This window comes from Zingiber officinale, chromosome 4B (assembly GCF_018446385.1).
Source record: "Zingiber officinale cultivar Zhangliang chromosome 4B, Zo_v1.1, whole genome shotgun sequence".
NCBI classification, from domain to species: domain Eukaryota; kingdom Viridiplantae; phylum Streptophyta; class Magnoliopsida; order Zingiberales; family Zingiberaceae; genus Zingiber; species Zingiber officinale.
The window spans coordinates 48,801,917-48,816,622 of record NC_055993.1 but is presented as its reverse complement, the minus strand read 5'-3'; the positions used below and the strand labels follow the sequence as shown (position 1 = coordinate 48,816,622).

Genomic DNA, 14,706 nt, shown 5'->3' with positions numbered 1-14,706 from the left:
AAAAACAAAAAGAAGTTGCTCAAATAGTGGTTGCATCAATTCATAGTGTCCCTCTCTGATACCAATTATAGGATCGTAAAAGTGCTAGAGGGAGATAAATAGCGCATGTCGCTTTTTCATATTTTTTGTAAACTTGTTTTGAAAACTCGTTTTAATGTTGCCAGTGGAATAAGTGAAATTAACACAGCAAGAACATCATTTCTTTTTACTTGGTTCATAGACAGCTGCTAGTTCAAGGCCTGCAATCCCGCTTCCGATTGATAATCCATTAAAAATCTCCTTCTCAGAATAGAAACTCGGAGACGGAGATTCGTCTTTACAACAAATTGGTATGGTAACAAATTTATCGACCCTTAAAAAATTGCATACGAGTAGATGAGTGTGCTAATATAAAATTATATCGATAAAACAAGATTTGAAGTAGAGCGTCGATGTTGGAGCAACGTTTCGGCGTCATAGCAACTTTTCGGAGCATGTAGCACTTGGAAGAGGAGTAGAACAGCTTATTCGAAGTTGCTATGCGATGTTGCTTTTATTGACCATTCTGGGTGCCTCCAGAGCTGAGCCTATTCGATCTGACACCATCAGTGACTTAGCCATCACTGAGCACCTAGACGTGGCGTGAACAGAGGATGGAGCCCTCTCCGGTTGCGACTTTTCCTTCTCCAGGCATCTGGATCTCTTCTGAACTCCTGGATCCCTTTTGAGCGTTGTTGACATGCGCCAACCAACCGAAGTGTGCCACCTCATTTGACACGCTGGCTTGTGTTCAAGTCATCCAGGTGCCTGTACCCTGTCCGATTACTCAGAACTTCGGGGCCTGGAATCTCTCCTGTCTCCCGAAGTGCATTGTTCTGGCCACCTTTCGATATCAAGTTCTTACACCACATAGTTAGCATAACAGACATAATATAAAAATTTAATTGGTGACAGTCTTACAATTGTCCGATCTTAACTTTGGATTTCCAATGAAACCTTAGGGCAGACCGACGCCTACTGTTCCCTTCAAGCAAATATCCTTTCATGAGAATTTACATGTTGCCAAATATCCGATCCTCTAAACCTATTTGAACTTACTGCTTAGCATCTAATCATCTGGCCCAAGGCTTCCTTTCGATGTCCGGTCCTTGCTGACCCTTCGACCTGCTTGACATCCGATCCACTGACCCATCTAGACTTCCCGTCCGGTGTCATTGATTTGTCAAGTCTTCTGCCTTGCCTAGTATCCAATCCAATTAATCTACTAGGACTTTCCCTTGCTTAGTCTCACTAGGACTTTTACTTGACTAGTCTTACTAATATCTGCACACTTGATTAGCATCGTTAGATCACAAATAAGCTTAACTTTGAACTTTTGCCAACATTAAAACCTAGGTTCGATTATCTACATACACCATGCACCAATAAATTCGATTTTCGACTGAATTAATCAATATTTTATTGGTTTTGTTTCTTCAGTTCTTATTGGAAAATTCAGTTGGTTTGGTTAGTTCGAAAAAAATTGATTAATTCAATTTCAGTTAATTTGGTTCAGTTCGGTTTTAACCGAATACTCACCCCCCTCCTCAAAGTGTCAGTGAAGTCATATCTCATCCTAGTTAGTATGATGCAATGATAGAGGAGATAAATACTTTAGATGACAATGACATTTGGGACTTGGTCAATTTACCTTCAAGGAAATAGTCTATTAGATGCAAATGAATGTCTTGGATGGGTCAATTACCATATTGAAAGCTCATCTTGTCGCAAAGGGTTTTGCTCAGACCTATGGTGTAGACTATTCTGATACTTTTTCTCCTATTACAAAATTGACATATATTCAATTGTTTATTTCAATGGATGTTACTCATCATTGACCTTTACAATAACTTAATATCAAAAATGCTTTTCTTTATGAAGATCTACAAGAAGAAGTGTATATGGAACAATCTCCTAGTTTTGTTGAAAATTTTGGTATGATAAAAATGAAATCTGACCATTTTGTGTTCTATAAGCAATCAGGAGCTGGTATCATCCTATTAGTTATGTATATGGATGATATTGTTATCATAGAAAGTGATGCTACAGGAATCTCATCTCTTAAGTTTTTTATTTATACTCAATTTCACACGAAGGATTTGGGGGTGCTAAAGTATTTCTTGAGTGTTGAAGTTATACGGAGTAAAAAAGGTATATTTCTATCTCAGAGAAAATATATCCTTGATCTATCAACTGAGATAGAAAAATTGGAGGCAAATCCTTATAGTACTCCAATGGCTCAGAATATACACACTTCACAGGAGATGGAGAACTATTTGAATATTCTGAGAGATATCGAAGATTGGTTGGGAAGTTGAATTACTTTACTGTAATTAGTCTAGATATTACATATCCAATTAGTGTTGTTAGTCAGTTTATGTCATCTCTAACAGTTCATCATTGGATAGCGGTAGAGAAAATTTTGTGTTACTTGAAAGGAGCACCCCGACGGGATATCATGTATGAAAATCATGGACATACTCATATTGAATGTTTGTCAGATGCATATTGGGTAGGTTCAAAAATGGATAGAAGATTTACTTTAGGTTATTATATCTTTGTTGGAGGAAATTTAGTTTCATGAAAGAGTAAGAAACAAAATGTAAGGTTACGACACAGTCTGTGTATGAGATAATATGGAAATATCAACTCTTGACTGAAGTATGACTTAAGCCTTCAGTACTAGCAAAACTGCGGTGTGATAATTAAACTGCTCTTCATATTGTATTAAATCCTATGTTTTATAAGCGAACTAAGCATATTTAAATTGATTATCATTTTCTTTGTGAGAAGATTCAATAAAACTTAATTTCTATCGGATATGTGAAGATATGTGAAGACGGGTTAACAACTAGGGAATATCTTCACAAAAACTTTAAATGAATTCAGATTGATTATCTTTGTAATAAGTTGGGCATGATTAATATCTATGCTCAAATTTGAAGGAGTGTATATATATATAGCAGTATATATCTGTTAGCTGTCTATATAGCAGTATATATCTATCAATAAATGTTTGTTGTTAATTAGCTTCCTAATTGTAGTTAGTTTTCTAAGGGAGATTCCTAATCTGGTATATAAATATGCCTCATGTTTCAATAAAGCATATGATTTTTTTCCATCTCAAATATCAGATTCCAATGGCTTTTTAGGGTGCATCTTTAAAATTTTGAGCAAAAATAAAAATGTGACAGTTTGGCAAAAACTATTACATGGTAATTTCTGAGTCATTTGATGATTTTTAAAAATATGAATAAACTCCAATGATTCCTATATTGAATTTTAAGTAAAAAAATAATGTAATACATTTGGACCAAAACTACTAAGATTACCACGTTGCTGTTTCTAATAATTTTTAAATTTATAACAATATTTATATCACTATACTATTTATTATTATTATTTTTTAAATTTATCACTCATGTGATAATTTTGACCAAACATACTGTATGAGTTTACTTAGACACGTTAAACTGGCTCGATAGCCAATCTGACTTTTTTTTTGGAGATGCATGTGAAAGTGCACCGGATTTAGTAGGCTAATTTGAAGAGTTGGGGTGTCATTTTGATGATGAATAAAAAAAGAGGCATTTTTTTATTATTATTCCATAAAAATATTTTAATTTTTGCTCACTTATATCTCTCAAGTTGGCACCTGTGCATCGCATATAGGCAAAAATGCATACGCTAGTTAATTCAATACATGTTGCATAATGTACTCAATTTCTCTGAACATGCTTACACTAATGCCAGAAAATGTGGGGCTTTTTTTTCCATTTGTAGGTGCCTTATTTTGTTGATCCTAACACTGGGATTCAAATGGGTGACTATAAAGAAATTTTGCGCTACTTGTTCCAGACATACTCTAGTAGCTAGCTTTCTGTTATATTTGTCAGGTACTTCCATTTCATGTAGCCATCCTTCCACTTTATTGAAGCTGTAAATCTCATCTTTTTTTTATTCTATTTCATGTTTGAATGACTGTAAATATGATACCAACTACCATAAGCAAGCTCTTAGTCTTTAAATTATAATTAATTAATTACATGTAATTGGGGGGTGTCTTCCGGCTGGGTAAATAACCCTCTAATAAAACTTCAGTTGTGCATGACAGGGAATGTCTAGTTGATTTACATATATTTAACTGGTAACTGCCTCCCTACTGTTTGGATGCTTCTTCAATTTAATGCCTCCCTTCTGGTGTCTTTAGTTTAGGGTTCATATTTTCTTGGGCCTGACCATCCAAGTTGTATTCTCAACCTTCACTTCATATCTACAGCATCTTATGTCTGCCTTCCTCTTTTTGTTGGGGTCTAAAACCTCTTCGCCTAACCTTCTAAATTTTCATCCTTAAACTTCAATTCAGAGTTATAGCTCGTTGCCCCTCCTTTTTCTTTCCTTTTTGGGAATTTGCGGCATAGCTGCTCCTCTTTTATTAGGCGGATAGTCTTCAATTCTTCTCCTTAGACTTCAAATTCTAAATTTCATCAATAATCTTAAGCTCAAAATTATAAATTATTTTGGTCCCCCGGCCATCTATCTATCTATAATTTCCAAATTTGTTCTTATGGTAAATTTTTAATAGCTAATAAATACTATGATGACATGTCTAACTTTTAGGCCACTTATTTTTTAGCAAGTTAGAATATGCCAAGTGTCATTTGTAACGGAAATCAGAACTTTCTTAATTTAATATTATCTTTTAATTTGCACTTCATTGAGTTAACTCCAACATACACTATTTTTGTTAACTTAAAACTGTGAAAACTGGAGAATTTTCATTTCTTTTCCTCCTGGACTTTTAATATGGTGACACAAATTGTTTCAGATAGAGAAGAATTTTCATGCTCTGTCAATTTCTAATTTCCCCACAGAGCTTTATCTCATGAGTGTCTTTATTTGCTTCCTCTTCCAATCTAAAGAGAGTTTTTTTTTTAATTTATCACTAGCTAAAAATAAAATACTTATAAATGCAAATATATGCATAAGTATAACATATGTTGATATATCAAAATTAGTATTTATTATAAAATTACATTTTACTTTAAGAATTCTGCTTAGGGCTCGTTCTAATTTATGTCTATAGTATTTAATAGTTCTCATTTTAATGCCTAGCCTTTGACCCAACTCTAAAATATTCACTTTCCTTTCATGTGGCTCTACCGCCTGTGTTCTTTGAACCTGCCATCTTGAGATGGTGGTGCGAGAGTATTTAAAAGTGGGAAAAGTTTTGTTTTATTTGATTCAAACTGGAACTATGAATGGAACTTTTGTGCTGTGCTCAAATTATATATTTTACGTTCGATTTATCTTTCTTGTTTGTCGAGGTCTCATAATTTTCGTTAGACTTGCAATGTTGCATTTGAAAGTGATTTTCTCTTCCTTCTGTGGTATATACTATATTGTTCAACATGGTTTGATCCGAAATGGGTCATAGTGACCCACCACTAAATATATACAAGGATATTAATTGAGAAGGTGGCATATGTTTTAATAGGGTTCCTACTAAATCATGTTCCAATTAGGAGTCATGTTGTATGGGCCAAGTATCATATGGCACATGTATGAATTGAAGATCGAGAATATATGTTGATGTTTGAGTAATGTGTTTGTTGGTGAGCAATGTATTACTCAAAGGAGACAAGTATTAAGTGGATGAAAGCCGATTAGACACTTGGTATTGTAGAAGTTCAATAGATGTTTGTAGTGATGGAAGCCCAAGTATGCTATAGAGCACTAGGTGCTTAATAGTGATGGAAGTTCAAGTAGGTTATAGAGTGCTGGATGCTTGATAAGTGATGAAGTGAAGTCTTGGAGGTCAAGAGTCCCTAGGTACGGGGAGTCTTGATAAGTTGACTTGTATTAAGCATACAAAAAAGTGTTAGAGACATGAGGTCTCTTGGCATGACAATTAGAGTTTCAATTGACTAATGAACTTGAAATCATAAAATTATGCTTGTCAGATTTGGGATTTATAATAGTTGGAACAACACATAATAACACTCATTCCAGGCGGTCCAATATCACCGATCCTCTGGTTAGATACAGACAGGTGAATTATGGGGACATTTTGCCTTACCACAATGACCCTTTGAATGGGAGAGGTCGGATATCCAATGAAACATTTGCACACATTGGAAATTGATCTCCAGACCTATTGGTACAACGCCCCATGCAGGTACTAATTATGTCAACCCTTGTGGGCAGGATTTATAATAGTTGACTAATGATGATGTAGTTAATAATGCCTTCATTGAAAAGAAAATTGGATGCATGATAATTTTTTCAATGGATAAATTGAATGATAATGAGAAAGATAATTAGTATGTTCAACATGAAAACTTGAATCATGAGACTTGCTCTGATGATCCGGGGAAGTGGGACAACATTGATTAGAAAATTAGAGACTTCTAGTATAAAGAGGTCCAAAGAGAGATGTCCATAATGTGTTTCAAGATAGTGCTAACATTCTTTCAACATGTCACATTATAATAAGAGAACTTTGTTAAACTTGGTGGAAAGTCATAGAAGATGGCTATTATATTTAGTTTCTTCTCACAAGATTTTTTTTTTTTGTTGTAAGTTATTCAAGAATAAAGTAAACAAGACTAAATATGGTTAGTTTGCTAATGAAGGATATAATGATTGATATAATTTGAGTTGATGTCTTGTAAATCATGAAACGAGTAAGGAGCATATGGAGTGTAAGATGAATTGGCTTGAATTGGAAAGAAAAATTGAGAACAAATAAAGTAATTGATTCAGGCATACAAGTACAATTTAATAAAGAAAGAGAATATTAGAAACAAGTGTTATAGAGGATAATGATAGTTGTTCAACGATTGATGAAAAATAAATTAGCATTTCGAGGAAGTTGTGAAAAGCTTTATGTTGAAAATAGTTCCAAATGATTGAAATGATTACAAAATTTGATCTAGTAATGAAAGATGACCTCTGGCGTATTAAAGACCATGAAACTTATGTTATATATCTTAGTTGCAAAATTCAAAATGAGTTGATACAAATAATTGCGAGTGAGATAAGAAAAATAATAATAACAAAAGTTAAACAAGTAAAAAATTTTCAATCATATTAGATTGTACTCATGATATCAGTCACCAGGAGTAAATGCCCATTGTCATATGATGTTTAGATGATTTACATAGAAGTAGAAGAATATTGGGTGTAAATTTTAGAAGTTGATAGTACCTCAGGGCTTGAGTTTTTTATGCATCTTAAAAATACTTTAGTCAATCTTGAACTGGATATTAATGATATTAGAGATCAAGAATATGATAATGGATGTAATATATAAAGGAAACATAAAAGTATACAGAAAATGTACTTGAAATGAATCCCAAAGTTTTTATACTTCTTGTGACGACCATAGTCTTAATTTAACTTTGTGTGATATGATGAATTGTTGTCCTAAAATTATGTTATTTTTTGGAGTGATACGACAGCTCTATACATTGTTCTCCTCTTTTCTACCAAGTGATGGTAGAATTTTAAAGATCATGTGAAGGGTTTGACAATTAAGTCATTGCCACAAACACGTTGGAGAAAGTCATGTTGAGAGTTTTAAACCTATAAAGTAGCAAACTGCACAAATAAGAGATATTATGTATGACTTGACAAATGATAGAGATAATCCCAAAGCAAAGATTGAAGCCGAGTCCTTAGTGTTATATGAACTTGAGAATTTTGAATTCTTACTTGGTGTGATAATTCGACACAAGTTGTTACATGCTATTAACACTGTGAGCAAATTTTTTCAATATGATGTATATTGATATTGCTACCATATATACAAAGAATTTTTTTATTTCTAGAAGCATTTAGAGTAGATGGTTATGATAAAGTCATGGTTGAAGCTAAAGAAATGACATGTGAGATGAACAAAGATATATTTTGACAGAGAAATAAGCAATTCGGTGAAAGTAATAGTGAAGAAGTAGCACAATCACCTGTAGATTCTTTTTGAATAAATTATTTTCTCTTTATAATTGATCAAACTCATTCTTCTATAAAAAACTCAATTTGAACTGTTCCAAAAATATGAAGAAACATTTGATTTTTTTTTTTTGTTAAATTTGGAGAGGTAACAATGTGCAGATGATGAAGTTTGTTGATGTCTTGCAAGAATCTTGAAAATTATGACTTAATAGAAGTTGTTTTGATATTAATGAGGATGATTTATTTTCTAAGTTGATATTTTTAAAGTATGGATTATTAAGAAAAGAAAAAATAGGTAATTACTATAGTGAATTATTTGAAAAAAAATGGATGGATGTTTCTTGAATATTCACATTGTTTATAAAATCTGATTAACTATCCTGATTACAAGAGCATGTGCAACACAAAGCTTTTCAAAGTTAAAATCCATCAAAACGTTTCTCTAATCAATTATGCCACAGGAAAAGTTAAATGGATTGACTATGTTGATAATCAAGAGAAAAAAAAATTACTAAACAACTGGATTTTAGTATTTTTAGCTCTAAAATGGTAAGGTGGGTTATTTTTTACTGATGATTTTAGAATGGTTATCTGATTATACGATTATAATAAAATATTTTAATTATTACGTATTGTTTATTTTTTATATTATCATTTAATTTGAAAAAGTTATTATGAAATTAAAAGAATATAATGCACATAATAATTTAGGGTTTTTGTTAAATTAAAAGTAAAAAATTATTACACAGATTCTTATTATTTGCTAAGTTTATTATGCTAAATTATGAGGTTCATGTTATCCCGCTAATAATAATAATAATAATAATAATAATAATTATTATTATTATTATTATTATTATTATTAGAGGGGGAGGGGTAGAGAGAGACTTCCTCCCCATCAAGATAAAGCAAGCTTTTGATTTTCCATCAATGTCTATGCTTGTTAGTTTTATCTACTCTAAAATTTAGTCCGCTTACTAAACATAATAAGAAAGAGAGATTTTTGAAAAATTAACGATAAGTTATCTTTAAATTTTTAACCGCAACTTCATCTCCCTTGTCAATCCTTGGGTCAAACAAAATGTGTCTTAACTCCCTGACCAAATCTCTTTTTTTTCTTCAACTGCTTAATCTACTTCAATTTACCGAATTACCATATTTCTTCATTTTATATTCCTCCGACTCATTTTATACTCCAACTTTCAGCGAACTTTTTCCTCGACTTCCACCCTAAATTGTAGGCGACTGTCTAAAATAATTCCGTCGACGTTGAAGGCAAAAATTAGAGAGGCGGCAGAACTTGACTTTCACATTCAAGTGCCGAACTTAAAGGTTCGAGTGCAAAACCCGACTTTCACCTTCAAGTGCAGAACTTAAAGGTTCGAGTGCAAAACCCGACTTTCACCTTCAAGTGCAGAACTTAAAGGTTCGAGTGCAAAACCTGACTTTCACCTTCAACCCAAGGATCATCGACGAATGCCAGATCTAAAGAAGTAAAAAGGTGGTAATCAGAACAACCAGAGGGTTGCTAACGTGAAGAAGCCGTTTGCGTTGTATTTCGAAGGTAGAAACGACGTATTTAATAGAAGGTAAGTTCATAGGTGTTGTTGATTTTGTTAGGTTGAATAAAATTAGGTTTTAGTGTTTGAATTGTAATTTTATGAATGAGTTTGCATATATTGCATCTTTTTTAACTCAAGGAATGAATGAGATATGTGAGTTTTTTTATAGTGATTATCAATAAATTGAGTAATGTACCCAATTTAAAAACTTTAATGTCTCAAAAATTTTAGAGTCTATACTTTATAATATGAATAGGTAAACTATTCTAATTTTTGTGGTGCTAATTCTGTTAGCTCGAATAAAATTAGTTTGATTTTTAAGTTGTAATTTTATGACTGTGTTTATGTTTTATCATTTTCTATTAAAGAATTGAAAGAGATATGATTATTAATACATGAGATCATTCATTAAATTTCTATTATTTTAATCATGTCCTAATTATATCCTTACAGAATTATAAGGGTTGAATGTGTCCCTTATCTTTTTAAATATGTCTAAATATATCTTTCTTATTAACTCCATTGTTTATAATTAACGGAATGAGCATGTGCTTCTCACGTGGTTTTTCCCTTATATAAGCGGATTGGAAAACATATCGTGATCATCAAACCTGAGTAGGAGAAGGAAGAGGAGTAAATAAGTTTAAATATGGTGAGTCATTTTATTTCAATTTCGATTTTTGATTATTTGTTGTATTTTGGAAATAAGTTGGGAAATCTTTGTTGGAATTATAAGGCAAGATATATGTTGTATTTGTTGGACAGAAGCCTGACATTTATAGGACTTGGGAAGAAGCACAAATGCAAGTTAACAAATTTAGCGGAACTATTCACAAATCCTATAAAACTAGTGAGGAAGCAATAATAGCATTTATTGCATACAAACAGAACAAAGCTGCCACCTTTACTCGTGCTGAGAGGAAACCTTTGAGCTCAACATTTACATCAAGCTCAACTGCTGCTTTGACTTCTAGTAAACTTACCAATCTAAGATGCTAGCTAAACTTATGGATGCATAGTTAGAGTTAGCAAATGAGCATCATACCCATTGTTTAAAGGTTGCAGGGATGTTAGACAAGATACAACAACAAGATGTTAAAGATGATACTAAATAGTTTGTTTTTTCTTTTGTAATGAAGGTTGATGGATGTATCAAGATAAACATATGTGCTTATGTTATGTATTCCAAACTTCTACTACTTATGTTATGAATGATTTTCAAGTATTCTTCATATCTTCATTGTTTGTTTAGGGATATAATTGGGACATAATTGAAATATTAGGGATATTTTAATAAATGAATAATAAACTCAATTTAAGCGCTTTAATATCTAATTTTCGATGATTTATACTTTATGGTATAAATTTTAAATAAAATTGTTTTAGCTAAATTATTCCTATTTTTTAGTATTGTCGATATTGTTAGTTTGAATAAAATTGGGTTCTGGATTTCTATTTGCAATTTTATGATGTGTTTGCATTTTAACTTCTTCAATTGAATGATTAAAAGGTAGCGATTATCAATAAACTGAATAATGTACTCAATTTTGTTGGACCTCGTGGTTATTTTGATGTGATCAATCAAGTTAGATTAGGTCATGTTTGATTTTGATCTCTGTGTCTAAGTGTGCAGGAGCTTAGGAGGGCAGGAAGTCGAGTGGAAGACGCAGCTAGTGAGAATGACGGTACAGGAAGGGAGCCGACGAGCTCGGTGCGTCCGAAGGACGAAAGAGCTGCGGAAGAGTATACCGGTGTACGAGAAGAACGTGCGTGACGTTCGAGGGACGAGAAGTCGGGGCAGAAGCCTGCTTGAGGAGAAGGCCGAAAATTGGGTTCGGGTGAGCCCTATTTCGGTTGGTCGCAATCACCCAAACTATCGGGACTTCGGAAGTTAAAGTGAAGACGAAGAAGTGCTGGAAAAGCAGCTGGAGGCGCCCTCAACAACTGTTGAGGCGCCTCCGCCCTCACTAGAGTGAGGGCACCCTCAACAACATTGAGGGCGCCCTCAACTGGGTCAACATGATCGTTTGCGCGCGGATAAAGTTTTATCCGCTTATCCACTTGGAGGCGCCCTCAACCCCTTTGGAGGTGCCCTCAAGACTCGAGATAGGATTTCCATGAGCTATATAAAGGCCCCTGGAGGTAGGAAATTATGAATTCAACTCTGTAATCAATTCCTAGCAACTCTAGAGCTCTCTAAGTGTGTAAAAGACTTCTCCGCCTTCAGAGAAAGAGTTTCTTAGTGCGTCGTTCAACCGTCTTGGATTAACAACCATCTAGGTTGTAACCAAGTCAAATTGCTGAGTCTCTTTTCCTTCTTTTCAGTTATTTGCTTTTATTTAATTGTTGCTATTTTAGAGTTGAAAGTACGAGGAAAGTAGTTCTTATTTTACAGGCAATTCACCCCTCTCCTTTTGCCGACCCCACTGTACCAACAAATTTAAGTGGTATGATATCCTATTTTGTATGTTTTGTACTTGATGGTACAACTTATAAATTAATTTGTTTTTGTTAAATTGTTAATTTATTTTTATGAAGAAATGGGAAAGAAATCTTTAAAAATAAAGAAGGTTACGAGGAGCAAGAGAAGCAAGTAATCTTATTCTCGTTGTTCACTAACATATTTCATAGAAGTATTGGATGAAGTGCTATCTAATTTGGGTAATTGACAAAAAGAGAGGATTAAAAGCACTCCACTTTCTCCTTGCTCCATGGCTTGAGATGCCTAAGATGTCCATTAGTAGTACCAGAATAGATTTAGTTTTACAAATATTCCAGCAGTTGCCTTCTCATTTTTTCTTATTTGGTAACAACATTATAGTTCTGTTCACATCAATTGAGTTTAGCATCGTCCTTGGTTTGGCCTATGTGGGGGCAACCGATTGATATGAATGTGAGCATGGAGTCCAAATTTGTTGCTCGACTATTTGGAGAAAAAGTTAGCAACGTAAATAGGATCACGATTCATGATAATATGAGTTTATTAGCTGGATTAAAGAAGGATTCTAAAGTGAATGATTTTGTTAGGTTGTTTATTTGTCTTTTATTTAACTATAGTATTTTTCTGTTGGTAACTATTTCACTCCTCGATTTATTATACCCTACATTGATAACCTGACGAGGTTTTTTGATTACTCCTAGGGAGATGCAACATACAGATTTTTATGCCACCAATTATCTTACATAACGGTGATGGCAAATGTAACGACCCAAATTTCCTCATTTGGAGTTCTAATAGTGGTTAAAAATATTTAGAAATACTTTAGAAATATTCTAGAGATTTTTAGAAATTTTTAGAGTATTTTTATGTAATTTTTGGAAGTCGTTTGGTATTTTTACTAGACGAAAGAAGTTTCGACAAAAAATGTCCAAGTCGAGATTCGAACCCGAGACCTCTGGCCGAACCAAGTCCTAAGCGAGTCTGGCTGACCAAGTGTGCAAGCAATTGCTACTGATCAAATAGGAAAGGAAATATAATTAAGCAGTAGTTAGGGACATTTAAAATAAAAAGGGGAATAAAAAGGCTCGGCTGAGGATTTGAACCCACGAGCCAAGCCTTAACCCATGCGCGGCTAACCAAGTGTTCACGCGGCCGGTTCTGTTTAGAAAAGGGTAGCAAATTTATTTAAAGAAGTTAACAGAATATTGAGTTATAAGAGGAGAACTTAGGGCTTGATTATTTTTCCGTGACCTAAACTCCTCCCTTCCTCTTCTCTCTCGCTCGCGACGGCAGGGCTCAGGCGGAAGCAAGCCGGAGCTAGGGTTTTCACCTCCGGCTGCCGGCGAGGGGCTAACGTCGAGAGTTCTTCACCATTTCGGATCCTCTTGTCGAAGGGAAGCTGTGGACGCAAGGAGAGGTCGGAGATTTGAGTTTTCCCGAAGCCCTAGCTACCCCTCTTCGGTTGTGAGTCCAAGGAACCTCGGTAAGTAGCTTCCTCACCTGCAGTAGGATAACTTCGAAGTTTATTCCATATTCCTCTCCTTGATTCCGAAGCTTTGCTTGAAATCTTAAAGCTTGCGTGTATGTGATTTGATAAGGTAATGTTGGCTCACAGCATCCCTCAAGGGTTTGCATTTCTTTTGTTGCTATTCTTTTGTCAAGCCGGAACAACCCTCTATACTTAGCATACAATTCTGGATTCATTGTTCTGCCGTGACCTTTAAAGAAAGATCAGGATGGGTAAAGTTCAAGCATGTGGGTTTCATACCTCAAACTTTATAGCTTGAATTTGGATTTTAGTGGTAGAGAATTGAGGATGTTGGAATTTTGTTTTTCCTTGCTTCCGGATCAGATTGGCCTTCTTCTTTTAGTTGTTTTGGAGATCTTTGTGAAGGGGTAAGCTTTGAATAAGATTACGTAGGTTTGCTTTAAAAGTTATAGTGCAGATTATGAATCTTTAACATTTCAGATTTCGAACTGATTAGAAATTTCAGTTTTCTCAATTGTATAACATGTAGAGCTTTTGGTTGTAGTGTAGAAGATAGACTAAGGTGATGAACAGATTCAAATGTTAATTAAATTTGGTGAACAGTTCAGAAACCATGGTATCCCACGAGTTAGGAGCTTTGTTTGTTTCTCCTACATGTGGGTATGATCTTCATACCTTCACGCCTATATTTGTCCTACAACTTGCAGAATTAAGGCCATATGTTTAGGAAATCATTCCAGGTGTTTAACTAAATTCCCTTTTCTATAAAGCCGGTTAAGAGAATTAGTTTCTATATGACACGTGTAACATTGTATTTCAGTTAGACCTTGTTATTTATTTCCGTGCTGGTCTGTTAAGCATGCACGGGTAGTTTTTAATATGCAGTCCAAAACTTCTCTTTTTGTAGGCTGATAGTGCAGATTTCCATTAAGCTGGAATGTAGATTTTCGATTAGTCATGTAGGCAGATTTTTATAAATATAGTATGTAGATTTTATAAGTATAGTATGCAGATTTTGATTTGTTTAGCATTTCAGAATCTTGTTAGACAAAGTATGCAGATTTACTTCTGTTTAAACTGCGGTTTTGGAATATCCCAAGCACAGCAGTCTCAGTTGTTATAGCATTCAATTTTAGTTTGTTTAAGTATTCAATTTTGGTCTGTTAAAGTATTTAATGATTTTGTGAAGCGTTCAGGATTTCTAGTGCAGGTTCTGTTGGGGATAAGTATACTTGGACAAA

At 34.0% G+C, this 14,706-nt stretch overlaps 1 protein-coding gene across 3 annotated transcripts in view; it reads left to right on the top strand.

The window, feature by feature from the left end:
• LOC121975037 overlaps nucleotides 1-14,706 on the top strand; it is a 92,430-nt gene that overhangs the window by 62,525 nt on the left and 15,199 nt on the right. For 2 of the 3 annotated variants that reach the window (XM_042526396.1, XM_042526395.1), the window contains exon 10: nucleotides 3,802-3,914. In XM_042526396.1, coding sequence (XP_042382330.1) covers nucleotides 3,802-3,894 — 93 coding nt within the window. In that variant the 3' untranslated portion in view covers nucleotides 3,895-3,914. Of the gene's footprint in view, nucleotides 1-3,801; nucleotides 3,915-10,116; nucleotides 10,189-14,706 lie in introns of all 3 variants that reach the window. The other variant, XR_006110196.1, reaches the window with a different exon arrangement.